This window comes from Pteropus vampyrus, unplaced genomic scaffold (assembly GCF_000151845.1).
Source record: "Pteropus vampyrus isolate Shadow unplaced genomic scaffold, Pvam_2.0 Scaffold44, whole genome shotgun sequence".
NCBI classification, from domain to species: Eukaryota; Metazoa; Chordata; class Mammalia; order Chiroptera; family Pteropodidae; genus Pteropus; species Pteropus vampyrus.
Window position 1 is genome coordinate 3,677,224 of NW_011888825.1, and position 17,040 is coordinate 3,694,263.

Here is a 17,040-nt window from a genome sequence, read left to right on the forward strand (position 1 = left end):
TCCCTCTTTCCCTCCCTCTATGCTTATGTCTAGGTCAGGCCTGAATCAATCATTTTCCTAAGATCACACACATGAGCACCATATTTCCATTTCTCTTAATTCTAGTTTTATTCGGTCAGACTTTTCAGGCATTTCTCTTTTAGATTAAAATACTCTTGCATTATTATTTCCCTTTCAAAGACTTACTACACCCTTTTCCCTCCTATTACTTTCTTGTTCTTATACTGTATTGCTCCCTCAGGGTATGAAGAACTGCTTCAAGTTTATTAGACACATTAATCATGTCTATGAAAATCCTGACAATTTACACTGGAGTTTTGAAATGGGAAGAAGGTTACCTGCCCTCACGTCTAGAGGTTCCTTTCACTACCTATGTCAAATTAACTTTTATGTGTTCTCAGCTACAAGAAATGATTATCCATAAATTTAAATGATAAACAAAAATTATGCCACGGGGTAGATAAAGTTTGGAATAGGTATGACAAATGATCACCTCTTATAAATATTTGAGGAACCAATATTGATTTAAGGATAGTCGTATGTACTGAGGAAAGAATGGTTGGAAAGACCATTTATCTTCTGTGTATACCCCAAACACTCTAATAACTCTTAACTTACCTAATAAGTTATTCCCGAGTTATACTCCATTAATAAATTAAACAAAATGTGGGCTCTTAGAATTTGTCTGATAGAGCTTGTACTAATTCCAAGAGGGTAAGTTCATTTTTCAAGTTCACTCTAGTCAAGAAAAAAAATAATTAGTCTTTGGAAATGAAGAACAAGCAGAAGGACCATTCATGCATGGCAATCTTTCCTGCTGGACCACATGCCATAGGACATTACCTTTCTTTCCTCTAGGCCTTTTTATACTGCCTTTATGGAGAGAAAGTTCCTTGCCTACATGAACAGAAGGCCCTCTTCAACTCTGAGAACTCCAACCTTGTGGTTTTTTGGAAACACTTGGGAACTGGAGAAGAGTTAAGATGTGCGATGATGTTCAGTCTCATTCTCATACAATATAAATCCACAATCATAGCTCATGGGCCAAAAACTACTTAGACTGAACAAGTAGGAATCAAACATAGCAAGCATCAAAGTTAATCTGACACTAATTTAATGGTATGCATAACTGCTATTGTGTTGCATGGTAATTAGGCTTAAGTGGTGGGCAGTTCAGGTAAATGACTTTAATTAGGATTACTTTTCATTGGTCATGTCAGATCTCTCCAAAGACAACCAAGAGAAGAGACTTTTCAAGAAAAAGAGTTTGTATGTCATTCTCTTCCTTTCCCCCTCTTTTTCACAAACCACCAGCCAATATGTGCACATATACAGACACACAGACACACAGACACGACACACACTTACACACGAGATTAGAGGAAATGGCCAATTCTCTAGTCACTCATTTCCTCTCAACTTTCCCCTTGATGTTGCCTTGTTTTTATTTTAGAGGACCACAATGTTCACTCTTAAGTCATGGTATACTCAAATTCTAGCCCTCTAAGCACATAGAAACAAGGAAGACTGAGATGAGTAATGAGGTTGGAGAGAAAGGGTAAAGGGAGGTTAGGGGAGAAAGATGAGAGGCTCCCTGAACATGTGAATTCAGGGTGCTCCTGACCAAAGAGATGTTATCTGCCCACATAGAGTCCTTTGCATGCAGAGTTCTTATGTTGGAAGAGAGGCATTATCAGGAATGCAAGTCTGGAGGGGTAATAGCATAAAGTAAGCTAAGACTAGTGAGCATCAGGAGCAATGGATGCATGCCATAAGCACCAGAGAGAAGAGGATGAGGAAACATGAACTAAAACTATAAAGCTAGGTATAGTGCTTATAGGAGTCAAATACAGAACCAGAGGCTGATGCAGGATGTAGAAGGAGCAGACAAGAAGAGGGTGAAGAATCAAGGATAGCTTGGCAGAGAAACTTAAGAAGATGAAGGGCCTGCCTTGAGGCACATAGTGAAAGAAAGCAACAGTGACTGTATGGGGCCCTCATGAGGGCTTTGTGCTTAGTCTTCAAGTGGTTGTCAAGCTCAGAGGTACTGTTGCCCGAAGGTGATGCAGGCCATCAATGTGAGCTTCATCATAGATAAGAACACCAACCTGACACATTGAAACCACCTAGAGAATTTGAAAAATGCCATAGCCTGGGTCTCATCCCCAAAGAATCTGATTTAATTGGACTAGGAAGCAGCCTTAGCATTATCATTTAAAGGATCCAGGAGATTCTAACATGGAGCCAGATCGAGAGCCACTGCCCTAGAGAGAGCAATGCCAGGTTGAGTCAGGGTTGAATTTCTAAATGCCAGTTCTCTCACTTAAAGACTAACTATCACTAGTATCTCCTGGCAGGAGCTTTGACTCTACAGTATCTACGGTAACAAGACAGTACTCTTTCGTGTCAACTGGTATGGAAGCCAACAAGTGGAAAGAGAGTCTAAAATGGGCTTGAATAAATACATGTTCCCCTCTATACCTGGATGAAGGAATTGGGGGAAAGCGGAAGATGAGAGGAGTATTTTTAACTCTTTGGATGTAAAGAAAGAATCCAAGCATGATGTTCCTTTTGAATTGTTTTTCCTCCAGCTGGTTATGCTCACTCCATTCCAACCTACCCTGAATGTCTTTTTTTCCCAGGCTTTGGTGAAAGTCACTGCTCTTTGCTAAAATACTTAGCATTTAAAGATTTGAGCTGGTATTACTTTGGTGATAGGTAATGGGTGCTTGTGTGCTATACTTACAAAGAGAACACATTGTGTTTTGTAGGTTTAATAGCACTGACCCTCATCAAATGCTGGATGCAAAGCACATTGAGATCCAACAGATGGAATCCACCATGGCCTCCATTTCTGATTCTGCAACCTTGTTTGAGGTCAACGTTCCTGACTACAAGCAGCTGAAGCAGTGCAGGAAGGAGGTCTGTCAGCTGAAGGAGCTCTGGGACACAATTAGCATGGTGATCTTCAGTATCTATGCCTGGGAAACCACCACGTGGAAGAACATCGATGTGGAGGCCATGGACTTGGAGTGCAAACGGTTTATCAGGCACATCCGGAACCTTGACAAAGAAGTCAGAGCCTGGGATGCATTCATAGGCCTGGAAAGCACTGTGTTGAACACCCTGACCTCCTTGAGGGCAGTAGCTGAGCTGCAGAATTCAGCCATTCGGGACCGACACTGGAGGCAGCTGATGCAGGCCACAGGTGTAAGCTTCACCATGGATGAGAGCACCACCTTAGCACATCTCCTGCAGCTCCAGCTGCACCACTTTGAGGATGAGGTCCGAGGCATTGTGGACAAAGCTGTGAAGGAGATGGGGATGGAGAAGACCTTAAAAGAGCTTCAGACCACCTGGGCCAGCATGGAATTCCAATATGAGCCCCACCCACGGACAAACATCCCCCTGCTGCATTTGGATGAGGACCTCATTGAGGTTCTGGAGGATAACCAAGTCCAGCTTCAGAACCTGATGATGTCCAAGTACATAGCTTTTTTCCTAGAGGAAGTGTCAGGCTGGCAGAAGAAGCTGTCCACAGCTGATGCTGTCATCTCTGTCTGGTTTGATGTGCAGCAGACATGGTCTCATCTGGAAAGTATATTCATTGGCTCTGAAGATATCCGGGCTCAGCTGCCCCAGGTACCTGTTAAGGAAATCCTGCTCTATTCCCTTACCTGAGTCAAGGGAAGAGTACTCTATTCCTGTATCCTCTAGACCTTTCCTTTTCTGCAAGCCTGCTGTGGCTTCACACAAAGGCATCTCCAACAATCATTACTTTACAAGCCATTACATGTCAGGCAGAGGAAAAGAGAGAAAGTGAAATGCATACCAGTTTGTTTGTAGATAGGTGGGAAAGGAGTACCTTTTTGTTTGTTTTTTGTTTTTTAACAAAAAGTATATACAAGAAATGAGATAAAAAATATTACTACTGTAGTTTGGGATGAGCTACTCATGTGCTGCTCTGCAGATAATTACAGTGCAGGTGTAGACTAAAAGAGAGCATTCTTTCCAGGCAAGTTTAGGTTCCTTCTCAGCAGTGAGCCATTCTGTAAAACCCTGGCCTGTGCCAGATACTAAATACCAGTCTTCAGCTAAATAGTGAACATGAATTTCTCTAAAATATGTGTTCTCATTACTACTTCCCTGTGGTTGATTGCTTCTTATCCTAATTAATGTGCCATTAACTTACCCTCCTCTCAATGGACTAATTCATTTAAAAACAAAAATTTTTGCAGACTTTATCTCTTCAGCACAGCAAGTTCTTTGCTTACAAATCAGTTCGATTCCAAAATTTCACATGTCTAGGCCTTGCTTAAAAATTAAAGCACAGTCCATTAAAACATTATATTTTTTCAGGTCATCTCACAAAAGCATATTTAATGTAATAATACGGATTAAAAGTTGTACATTTGGAATGAAAATAACAGAAAACAGTTTTGTTATAACTATTGTAATTAAGCCAATTGAACAAGATAGATTTTATTTATCTCCAATGCTAGTGATTGAAAAAGATCAGGTTTAATTAGAAGGAGGACACAGGTAGAAGCTTTTGTAGATACTTTAAAGGAAGCATTTGAGAACTTTCAATTAAACATAATAAAGAATTACTATCATTAACTTCTCAACACATTCGTATTTAAATATGTAAATCTACATTTATTTTCTTTGTATTAGCAATACAATAATAGAGATAATTTAAAAACATGACAAAATTAGTCATAATCTTACATTTTGACTAGTAACTATTTTCATTTATTATGAATGCTTCCCAACTTTTATTCGTGTATATGCATATTTTTACATAATAGTTCTTGGTTTAATTAGAATTTTATATTCAACTCTTTTTATTTAAACATTATGCTAGATATTTTCGATAATTCTATAACTTTGATACTTCGTCATCTTTAATTGGAGCAAAATATCTCCCTGAAGAATAATAATTTACTTTCACCTACCCTCTTGATTTTTTTAAAATTAAGTTTATTGGGGTAACATTGGTTAATACAATTATATAATTTTCAGGTGTACATTATAATTTGACATCTATATATTCTATTGTGTGTTTACCACCCGAAGTCCAATTTCCTTTAGCTATCATATATTTGATACCCTTTATCCACTTCACCTTCCCCCTACCCCACCATATTTGACCTCCTTTTCCCCATCTAACTCCCTCCTCCTCTGGTAACCACTATCCCCTATCCTCTGGTAACCACTAGTCTATAGTTCATATCTGTGAGTCTCTGTTTGTTTGTCCTGTTCATTTGTTGCTTCTAGGTTTATATCCCACATATAAGTTATATCATGTGATTTTCAGCTTTTTCTGTCTGGCTTATTTCATTTAGCATGATTATCTCGAGGTCCATCCATGTTGTCACAAATGGCAGTATTTCATCTCTTCTTATGGTTGATTCATATTCCATTATATATATGTACCACAGCTTCTTTATCCAATCATCTATCGTAGGACACTTCGGTTGTTTCCATGTCCTGGCCACTGTTTTTAAACCTTCTTAGAAGAGATGTGTGTGTTAGAGAGGTCTGCAGCAGACTGGGGCGGGCCTGAGTCCCAAGTCTTACACTTGCAGCTGTGGGACCTTAGGCAAGTTACTTAACTTCTCTCGGCCTTGGTTTCCTCATATGTAAATTAGAATTAATACTGATACCCACTTCAGAAAGTTAATTAAAATAGCTCACACAGCACATATGATTATGATATTTTTTATGTAACAATAATACCACAACAGGTGCCAGATATTAGGCTAAAGTGCTCTTTGCATATATTCTTATCTCAGTAATTTCAACACTGTAAGGGTGTATGTGTTTGGGGAAATAATAATTAACTCTGACATCACATTTGCTGAGGAAAAACTTACTTTGATTATAGTATAAACTTGTGGATGGACCCAGAAAGAACATTGAATCCACTACCCGACTTAGGAATTATGTGTTTTACGTCAACAGCTCTCAAAGTGTGGTCCTCTGAGGGATCCCTAAGACCCTTTCAGGATCCTCAAGGTCAAACCTATCTTAATAAAAATGCTAACATGTTGCCTTTTTAATGCTCATTCTTTAAAGAGGATACAGTGGGTTTTCCTGAGGCTTCATAACATGTAATATCACAACAGACTGACTGAAGAAACAGAGAAGAGAATTTGGACATCTTCTAAGCCAGGCATGAAAAAGATTTGCAAAAAAAAAAAAAAAAAGTATATGTGAATGTCACTTTTTTCTCCGAGTTATTTTGTTTTGGGAAATATAATTATTTTAGATAAACATATGTTATTGTGTTAACTAATGAGTTTAATATTGTTACTTTTAAAATAATTTAACAAATTTTAAATTTCTTAACTTTGAAATTTGTGTAACTTCTAATATAGAAGATATATTGATAGATTTAATATTACCTACATACAGCTTTGGCTCTTTATACTCCAATAATTTTCTTGAAAGGGTTTTAAAACCAAACTGTTCGAGAACTATCATTTTAAGCTAAAGGCGTTTCCTTTGATTCCTAGGACAACCTGAGAACAGGTTTCTGTTATAACTTGCTATATAAGGAGAGCCTCTTGGAATTGAAGGGAGTGGTAATTAACTTTTTCCACATTTTTATTTGCAGGATTCAGAAAGATTTGAAGGCATTGACATTGACTTTAAAGAGCTAGCTCTTGATGCCCAGAAAACTCCAAATGTAGTAGAAGCCACCAACAAATCAGGTCTTTATGAAAAACTAGAAGATATTCAGAGAAGGTGATAATCTGCTTTCTGGCCCCTTTGTAAGGAAGGAGGCAATATCTCCTTTTCCCTTTCTGTCTCTGAGATCCTTACTTTATTTTTAACTGCCTAAGGAAATGAGTGAGTATGTATGTGTCTGTCTGTGTGCCTTGATTTGCTTGTATTTTGGGTACTATGTGATATCAATAGAGGTGTTTATTCTGATGGAAATGTATGTATGTTTACAAATACTCCTAAGCATTTCTTGCTCTGATTTCTGCATATTTTCAGTGTATTTTATATTTTTTGCATTTAGGTAATATCTATATACCTATGAGTCTAGGCAAACTTAGGAAGTTCTGTGTCTGTGCCCTCAGATTGTACCTGTGTGAGAAGGCCCTGACGGAGTACCTGGATACCAAAAGGCTTGCCTTTCCCAGGTTTTACTTTCTCTCCTCTCCTGATCTGTTAGATATTCTTTCCAACGGCACAGCTCCACAACAGGTAAGCTGAGGGAATTCTTGTGGAAACATCCAGAAGGACTGAAGAGCTCTCAGCAAGAGAGTTTCGGATTTCCTATTATGCCTCCTCTCTCCAGCAGTGTGCATATTTCAGTCCTATGTTGCCACCAGCATCATCCCTAACCTCAGAGCTTCTTTATTCCCATTACTACTTCTCATGATGCCCTCCAACCCATCAGTGGCTCTGACTCCGTAAAGTAGAATTGCAGAAGTTTTGAAGATGACAAAGTTGGGAGGGACTTTCAATGGAATGCCTTTGATCTGATTCTGAAAAAAGATCCAGTAAATAATCATCAAAAGTTATAGCTAAAACTTCTGAGGGGAGTTAAGATGGAAGTTGTGTTAACTGGATAATCGGGTGGTTTTGTTGAAAGGGTGTGTACATGAGAAGCCCAAATTTGGAGGTTCTGTGACCTTGTTCGAGCCACTTATTAGCTCTATAATTTGGGCATATTAGTTCTTTGAAACAAACTTTCCTCATCTAAAATAGAAGAAGCCTATTGTGTTACAAGATTTTAATGTTAAAGTAACTAATTGAAGCACTGTTGATATTTGGAGCTATAGTCAGTGGTCCTCAAACTTAGTGTGTCAGAATCACCTGGAAGTCTTGTTGAAATACAGATTCCTAGGCCCTGCCCCAGAGTGTCTCATTCAGTAAGTATGAATTTGCCTTACTAAGGATTTTCCAAGTGATGCTGCTGATCTGGGGACCACACTTTGAGAACCACTGCTATAGATCACAGAGTCTGAGTCTCAAAATGATTGATAGGAGAAAGGGATGATGTCTCTACTATATGCTCTATTATCTTTCCTCCCTTTTTATCCTAAGAAGAATTCAAGATTTGTTTGTAGTTCTTTTAGTATAGTTTAGACTGAGGATATACAGTCAAAATACCATTTTCAGAAGTTACTTGGATGAGTTGTCTTTCTCCTTCAGTGTAATTTTGTCATTCATCTGAAGTATAATTGGGTTCTCTTTGATTTTAGTTTTAAGGGTTTTCCTATCTTTGTTTATTTGATTGTTTGAATATGTAGAATTCTAAAGGTCAAACTATGCAAAACTTTCCCTATTTTTTCCATGTCATCACCAACTCCCTTTCACACCCCTGTAGGTCACCAATTCCATCAGTTTTTGGTTTACCTTTCCTATACTCATATTTGCAAAAATAAGCAGATATACATTCATATTTGTACGTGTACATAGTCCTATTTCCCTTTTCTTACACAAAAGGCAGCATGCTTTTCTTTTTTAAATTAGTTTTATATCCTGGAAATCACTCCATATCAATTCAAAGATATTTCCCTCATATTTTTTTATATCTGCATCATACTCCATGGACTAATACACTATAGTTTGGCCATAGGCTGTTTATAATATTTTGCAATTGCAAATAATACAGCATAACTTTGGGTCTTGTATTATTGGAGGTTTATATTCCATGTAAATTCCTAGAAGTAAGATTTCTGGGTCAAAGGGTAAACGACATATGGTCTTGTTAGATTTGCCATATTTTCCTTTATAGATTTGCCATATTTTCCTTTATAGTTGTATCCTTTTGCATCATCACCAGCAATGAATGAGAATTTCTCTAACTGAGCCAAAAGATGGTACGCATGCATGAGTTTTCTATCTTTGTCATTAACTTCCTAAATTAGTGAAATTATGTTTTTTGATTGTTGATAAGAAGCAAGTACTAAAGAAAGATTAGCCCTAATAGTTTAATTCCTCCTTTTTTTTTTTCACTGTAGATTGTAGTATTTTCAAAGTAGCCCAGGCACAGTGGAATTGAAATATTTATCACATTAGCATTTTGTAACTATATGTTCATTAATTCTATGTATAGGAGAGGTCAAAGATCATTGCCAGACCTTTATACCTTTTATGCATGATATACTCAATCTTAAATATTCATTTTTATTTATATTTCACATGGTTTGAGTAAATCTTTAAGTGGTTCCCGATACCCCGGTCCCCAGAGATGAAGCATGATAGAATAATCCTCAATTTCTTCTATATCTGTGCCTCTTTAGTTTCCATACAAGAGTGATTGAATGGTTGGGTTTGGAATTCATGGGTCATAGCAATTTCTCTTAAAATTCCTGTAAGCATAGCTCTGCTGTCTTGCTACAGAGAAGTCATCTGAGACCTGCCTGCCTGATTTTTTTAACCTTTTTAGGTAGCTTAATTTTTTTCTCTCTGGATCATCAAAATATAAATTAAATTTTAATTTTAGAAGGTTTGTGTATGTTCACTTGTTTTATTAATTTTTCCAACACATGAGAGATTTTATCTGAAAACCAAGAGTTCTATTATCTTGAAAAAGGTTTCTTTCAGTAAGCTTTTAAAATTTCTATTTCATCAATCTGGATAAATTTTCCTTCAGGTTTATCATATTTCTATAAGTCGAGATTCTAATTTCTTCATTATATATATATATATATATATATATATATATATATATACACACACATATATATATATATATATATATGTAACTATTACCTTCATATAGTCATACTTACTGTTATCTCTTAGTCCTCTTCCTTGGCATTCTGCAATAGTTTCTCAATTTTACCCAATCTATTTAATTTGCTTGTGTTAATCAGTCCTTCAATATTGCTAGTAGTTTTACAAACTGTGCAGTCATTTGTTGATTTTCTTATCTTATTTTTCTACCTCTACCAATTCACCTTCACCTCATATTTTATAGAGTTCATGTTTCTTTCATTAATTGAAAACAATTTAAGGTTATGTTTTTTCATAATGCTCTTTCCTTCATTAAAGCTTTATATTTATAAATATATATTGTATATAATATATAATAAACATATATATTATATACATTTTTATATATATTGAATCCTGGTTTCTTCATCTTTTAAATTACAGGATAATTTCATAGGTCCCATACTCCTTATTTAATCTATTGTTTGTTCTTGAATAATAATAATATAAAAAGTCCATCTCATCAAGATATTTCTCCCAAGTCACCGTAAGTGAGATCTTGAAAACTTTCACAATTTACCTAAATACTCAAAATTTTTCATCTGATCTCATAAGATAAAAAGGTGTTTGTAAATTTAAGACTACACTCAGAGTACTAGCAGCCCAAAGGACCTTATATTTCAAAAACCTTTAGCAGAGGGCAGTTTTCTGTTTATTGTTTCTTCTTCAGCCTGCCGTTTCCTTCACCTCAGGACCACAGTGTGGCTCTGTTCAGCATCCTTTCTAGAGATTCTGCCCAAGGCATCCCTGTGAATGGTTTCTGTATCATAAGACAACATGCTGGGGAAAAGCCTGGCACAACTAGGCTTTCTGCTTTGGGTGAGCATGCCTGTCCTTGATTTGGATCCTTCAGATGTTAGTCTGCTGCACCAAAGCACATCCAACAACTGGGTAACTTCTTCCACAGGCCACTGTCACCACTTTGCTTGACCCTCCAGATTCAGGCGTGTTAGTGTTCTTCTACAGATTACCGTTGGGCCTCTCTTCTGCTGCATAGTAGTAGTTTCTTAGGAAGAGGGTTTATGAATTAACCATTATTTTTTTTCTCCAATCTGTTCCCATCCATAGTAGATCGAGCAGAAATTAATTAAACTTTGGTGGCTTCATTAGTTTATAGCCAATGCATAATTCCCACGAGTATTACATTCCTTTGGCCACTTCTACTTAATTCTGTTGGTTCCCATGCTCAAATCACCATCATTCCCACAAGCTTCCATCTAAATTTTCGTACCCAACACACTAATAGTTGTCACATGGTAGACCTTTAAATAATACTAATAAGTAACTTCCTGAAAACATTCTCCAACCCTTTGGCATGTTTCCCTCATAGGTTCAACGCCACCTTTCCAAACTTTTTGATAATATGGCCAAGATGCAGTTCCAGCTGGATGCCAGTGAGAAACCAACCAAGATAAGTCTTGGCATGTACAGCAAGGAAGAAGAGTATGTGGCCTTCAGTGAGCCCTGTGACTGTAGTGGGCAGGTAATGTAGAAGTCCTTTCTCCTCTTTATGCCTTTCTCTCTCAAATATATACATCTAAGTATAGTCAGCATCAACCTTCAGGATGGTGTTTTTGACCTTGGGCCAGAACTGTTGTCTGTGCCCTGAGACTGCCAGCTTCCCTTGACCTGAACTGACATTGGCACAGCTTATAGTGCTTGTTTTCCTCTTTCTGGGAAGGTCATGTGTCAATATTTATGTATCTTCATTAACAAAAGACCTGTGCAGAGAGGAATAAAATGCACATAAACAACTCCCTGAGTCAATGAGAAAAGGATTTTTTAAATGATTAGCAGCACGAAGAGACTTTAACATGATAACCCCTGGAGCATCCCACGGGGTAATCAGGAATATTGACATTTTCCCTGTGAGAAAATACCCTTTAAGGTTAATCGTTTTCCTGAGATGTCACTTCTCTTTACAAATACACCTCAGAGTTACTTTCTCCCACAGTCCTACTACCCCTTGGAGAGCCAACTACCACCAGGTTCCTAGAACTACTACCGCCAAATATCCAGTGTACAATTCAAGAAACATGCAACGATTCTCTCCTTTAAACTCCTTCCCATCCTTCACCATTACCAGTAAGGTATAAGTACTTTATTATCTTAGATGATCCAACAAAACATTATCCCTGGGGGTTCTAATCCAGTCTGAAGTAACACTTGGAGAAAATATCTTTTATAACAGGGGTCTCCAACCCCCGGCCCGCAGACTGGTACCAGTCCATGGCCTGTTAGGAACTAGGCTGCACAGCAGGAGGTGAGCGGCGGGCGAGCGAAGCTTTGTCTGTATTTGCAGCCACTCTTCAGCGCTAGCATCACCACCTCTGCTCCACCTCAGATCATCAGGCATTAGATTCTCATTGGAGCACCAGTACCTGGTGGCAAAAGGTTGAAACCACTGTTTTATAGAGTTCCACCTTCATCCACATGTATCTTGGAAAGCAATTCTAGTATCAGAAATAATCAGATATTCTCAGTTTTATGATAGGGACCCTAGGGTTTGATTCAGAATGTTCTTTTTTGTAGATCCAGAAAGCATTTAGTTAAAAAGTATAATCCTGGCTTACATCTCCATACTCAGTATGGAGAAGGTCATGAAAATCCACTGACTTATTTACACCTAACTCAACCCAGATAAGGATTTCCTTGTATGAACTCTAGATGGCAGTACCCATCCCTATCCCCAAACATCTTAATCTGCTACTGTCCTGCATGTTCCAAAGGAACACATCACCTATTGTTAAGTGAACCTGGTTCTCACATATCACTGTCCTGAGTTACACAAACAAAATATCTCCTGTGCCTCTGGCAGCCATTCGAAGTTGTACATCATGCCTGGGCTCCATTTTCTTCACACCCTCAGGCTGAGTGGAAGAAAACGTATTACTGATCACATCTTAGGAACTCGGTGTCTAATGTAGGGTTCTTCTTTCAGGTAGAGATATGGTTGAACCATGTGCTTGCTCATATGAAGGCCACTGTGAGGCATGAGATGACAGAAGGTGTAACTGCCTATGAAGAAAAGCCAAGGGAACAGTGGCTTTTTGACTATCCAGCTCAGGTATTCCCCTAACCAAGATTTTTGTGGGCCCCCATCCTCCTCTAGGCTCTCTCCCTCGGTGACCTCCTTCAGGCCTCAGGGACTATCAGACATTAAACTCTCGATTTTCTTCACTGATCTGTCAGGGGTCAGCAAGAGGGAGCAAGAGAATTGTCAGCCATCACCTAATTTAACCATAATCTTGGAGAAAGAAGGAATTGTCCATTTTTACCCTCTTTGGCTTCAGTAGGAAGAAAATGTAAACAGTTCAACTTGTCGACTCAGCCTACTCTATGCCAAGCTCTTTGCTGAGTACAGGACACACCAGCTGGGAACAAAACAATAAACCTGCCTTGCTAAAGTATACAGACTGGTGTGAAATTCAGCCACTTATGAATAGGATCTGATATGATAATAAAAGAGGCCCAGGGTACTACTCTGGGATCATATAGCTCAGTAGTAGGGTCTAGGGACTAGTCTCCTGAAGATATGATAATTAAGCTGAGATTTGAAAAAGGACTTAACAAGTTAAAGATGAAGGGAAAGAGCAACCAAGCACGAGGAAGAGCATGGGTGAGCATAATGTGTCTGAAGAACTGAGAGGAGCTGAATGTGGTTAAAGCAAGAGTAAGGGGAAAAAGGAGCAAGAGGCAACAGATAAATTCTGGAGAGGAAAATTGAAGTCAGTTCTTATAGACCACTTTAGGGAGTCTGACATGATTCTAAATCACGTCTAAATCTTTAAGAGGGTTATCAGAAGGGTAATAAGAGAGAGGGGAGAACTAATGAGAATTTTTTAAATGTCTCTGGCTGCAATATACCACTCCTCCATTGTTGGTAGCATAGTACTAGTGTTGGTATTTTGGGGGGTTGCAGATATTTGGTGGTAATTGCATTCATAGGAGTAAATAAGATTGCTCTTGGAAGATAAGTAGATTTAGATGAGGGTATGGAACAAACTCTTGAGCATCATACAGAGGCTGAGTAGGCAAGTAGGATGCCTATAAGAACTGACTTCAATTTTCCTCTCCAGAATTTATCAGAATGAGAAATAATACCTTTTTAGATAGAAGGAAAACCAGGAAATAGTAATAATGGAAAACAAAAAAAGAAACTGTTGATAGCAGTGAGATGTGGATATACCACATACTTCTAAGAGATCAAGCAAAATAAAGAGACTAAGGAATGTCTGTGAACTTGATAAGACCATTTCAGTGGAGTAATAGAGAAGAGGCTACACTGCATGGGATTGAGAAATGAGAATAAGGTGTTGACAGCAAGTGTAGACAGACAGTGAGAAGAAAAGAGAAATGTTAGTACTGCAGCAGAAAAAGGTATTTTTTTAACAGTACAGTTGGCACATCACATTCAAACCATCCAAACAATGCAGGAGGAACTTCTTTAACAAAAATCTAATATGTCTAAATCCAAAGTCAAAAACAGATAAATTAAAGAATGATACTTTTTACGAAAATAAAATTCTCTCTTTTACAAAAGAAATAATTCCCAGCAGGATCCCTTATTTACCTGAACCAGAATTTGAGACAAGAAAATTTGCCACCTCCTACTATTGTGACAAATACCATCTAGAGCAGTATCCCCCAAACCGAATGACTCTACAGATCATCAGTGTGTTTCTAAATTCTCCAACATGAATAATCAAAATTGTGCATTTTTTGTTGTTTCTCTTATTTGATTTATTTTGAATCTCTGAAAAATGCAAATCATATTACTACATTGGATTTCGGTATAATCCACCTTGAACTTCAAGAGTAGGTCTTTCAAAGTTGTATAGGTTTTAAGAAATAAAAAACATAGTGAAAGTATTATAGACAAGCAAAAATTGCCACAAATGATCAGCAATGACTCACTAAACTAGAATATTCAGACCACAAGAGTTTCCAGAACACAGCAAAGACTGAGTGTTGTTGAGATGGTCAATAAACATATTGCTATCCTCCTAAGTCCAGGAAAGATGCTGCAAAAAGGAACAATCAGTGTAGCAGTTTTTAAAAGCCACTAACATTGACCAGAGTAAGTCTTAGGTTGTTCTCAACCAAACGATACATTTTTCAAGAGCGGAAAGTGCTTTCCCCACTGTGTTGTAACCGCTTCACATGGCCAAGGATTTCCAGGTATGGTGCTCACTTAGTCCATGATGGAAGAGGGAGTGAAAGGGCTTATGTTCCTTACAGTCTGAGCCCTTTCTGTGTGATGAGTTGGCTGGCTTAGGAGATAGTCCTAGTAACGAAGCAACTCTTTTGCCACAGGTGGCCCTGACCTGCACTCAGATCTGGTGGACCACGGAGGTGGGCATTGCATTTGCCAGGCTAGAGGAAGGCTATGAGAATGCCATGAAGGACTATTACAAAAAGCAAGTGGCCCAGCTCAAAACCCTCATCACCATGCTGATTGGCCAGCTCTCCAAAGGGGACCGGCAGAAGATCATGACCATATGCACTATCGATGTGCATGCCCGGGATGTGGTGGCCAAGATGATTGCTCAGAAGGTGAGTCCCAAATATTCAGGAGTATCCCTCTTTGTGAGCAGCTACACCATGAATATTGGGGTTAGGAAGAAGCTCACATACGGTCAAAACATGGAGACCCCGGACTCTGTACTAGCCAGAGAGCTGGAAGAGGAGCATGATGGCTGTTCTGGCCTTTAAAAATGCCCCAAAGAACAGTATAATCAGAGAAGCTCATGCTTTCTGTGCTATGGTAGGTACAGTGTGCTGCCCCTTGGCTGGTAGACAATATCCAAGTCATCTAGAGTCCTGTGTGTCCTGTGGCCAAAGGGCCACCTGCTACCTGTGAATACTGTGTTTTACCTACCTACTCTGCCACTTTCTCTTTAGGTAGACAATGCCCAGGCCTTCCTCTGGCTGTCTCAGCTGCGGCACCGTTGGGATGATGAGGCCAAACACTGCTTTGCCAATATCTGTGATGCCCAGTTTCTATATTCCTATGAGTACCTGGGAAATACACCTCGCCTGGTGATCACGCCTTTGACGGACAGGTGAGTGCTAACATCTGCCATTAACAGAGAATCTTATTGCTATATGGCTCAAGCTATCCAATGGCCATCTAGGATCGAGGCCACTGTCACTTGCTATTTTTCCACAGAGCTGCAGGGGAAGGGCCTAACTTAATATATGTAAAATAAAAGGATATAGGGAAGAGTACTTCTCAGAAAAAAAACAAAAACCAAAAAACAACAACAAAAAAACCCAGAGCAAATCAATGAGATGTGATTTTTTGAGGAAACATTAGGCAGTCATATACATCTTCATTTTAACAACAGCTTTAACATATACCAGGTATTTGACCATGAAAAACTTGATGTAATTCTTGGTTTCCTCATCTGTGAAATGGATGTAGTAACTCACACCTCACATGAGTTTTGTATGATAAGAGATAGCAATGCTTTTAAGGAGTTTGGTGTATAAGGGTTCAGTAAATGATCTCTATTACTATTTTCTTATCAATCAATTGGGACATTTATTCAGTACCTCTCACTCTGGGAATAGAAAGATAAAAGCAAGGTACTTCCTATTGTTAAGGAGCTTACAATTTTTTAGGGAACTATATTCACTGCCATTCATATTAATTCATTTATAAATGAATTCATGCCAGACACTGAACTAATGATTGGGAATATCTAAAATTCCAATTTTAGTAAGGGAAATAAGACATATGTAGATAAAAATTTAAATAGCACAAGGAAAAAATGCAATGCCCACCTCTGTCATAATATCAAACAGGACTCAAAGCCATATGCTACAAATTTTCAAGCAAGTAACTTAACAGTGTAAGCCCTCTGAGCACAGAGGGCCCCACTCACTGTGGGAAGAAGAGGACTGGTAACCTTCAAGGAAGAGCTGGTATCTGATGTGAACCTTGAAGGATGTGTAGGATTCTAGTAGGATTTCAGAGGGTTATAGAATGGCTGTCAAGGTATCCATGAAATTGTACAAAAATCTGTGCACATGTCATTTTTTCTATTAAGGAGCTCTATAGTATTTATCAATTATTAAAGTGATCTATGATCCCCTCAAATTAAAGAACTACTAATGTGCATTCTGGAAATAGCATTCTTGTGGGCAGTCAAGAAAAATGGAAAACTCTGGAAAATTCCTGGAATAGGAAGTTGTCTTGGGGGAGGTAGTTGTTCATAAGACTGCAAAAATAGCTTCGAATCAGACTATAAAGTATGAAGAATATATTCTTTATCTGGTAAGGAGTGATAA

General features: G+C 38.2%; 1 protein-coding gene across 1 annotated transcript in view; it reads left to right on the forward strand.

Moving 5' to 3' along the window:
• DNAH9 (dynein axonemal heavy chain 9) overlaps nucleotides 1–17,040 on the forward strand; it is a 327,356-nt gene that overhangs the window by 83,616 nt on the left and 226,700 nt on the right. Inside the window, exons 20-26 of the mRNA XM_023529851.1 lie at nucleotides 2,772–3,642; nucleotides 6,623–6,753; nucleotides 7,095–7,221; nucleotides 11,075–11,227; nucleotides 12,686–12,811; nucleotides 15,061–15,300; nucleotides 15,649–15,809. Coding sequence (XP_023385619.1) covers nucleotides 2,772–3,642; nucleotides 6,623–6,753; nucleotides 7,095–7,221; nucleotides 11,075–11,227; nucleotides 12,686–12,811; nucleotides 15,061–15,300; nucleotides 15,649–15,809 — 1,809 coding nt within the window. The remainder of the gene's footprint in view (nucleotides 1–2,771; nucleotides 3,643–6,622; nucleotides 6,754–7,094; nucleotides 7,222–11,074; nucleotides 11,228–12,685; nucleotides 12,812–15,060; nucleotides 15,301–15,648; nucleotides 15,810–17,040) is intronic.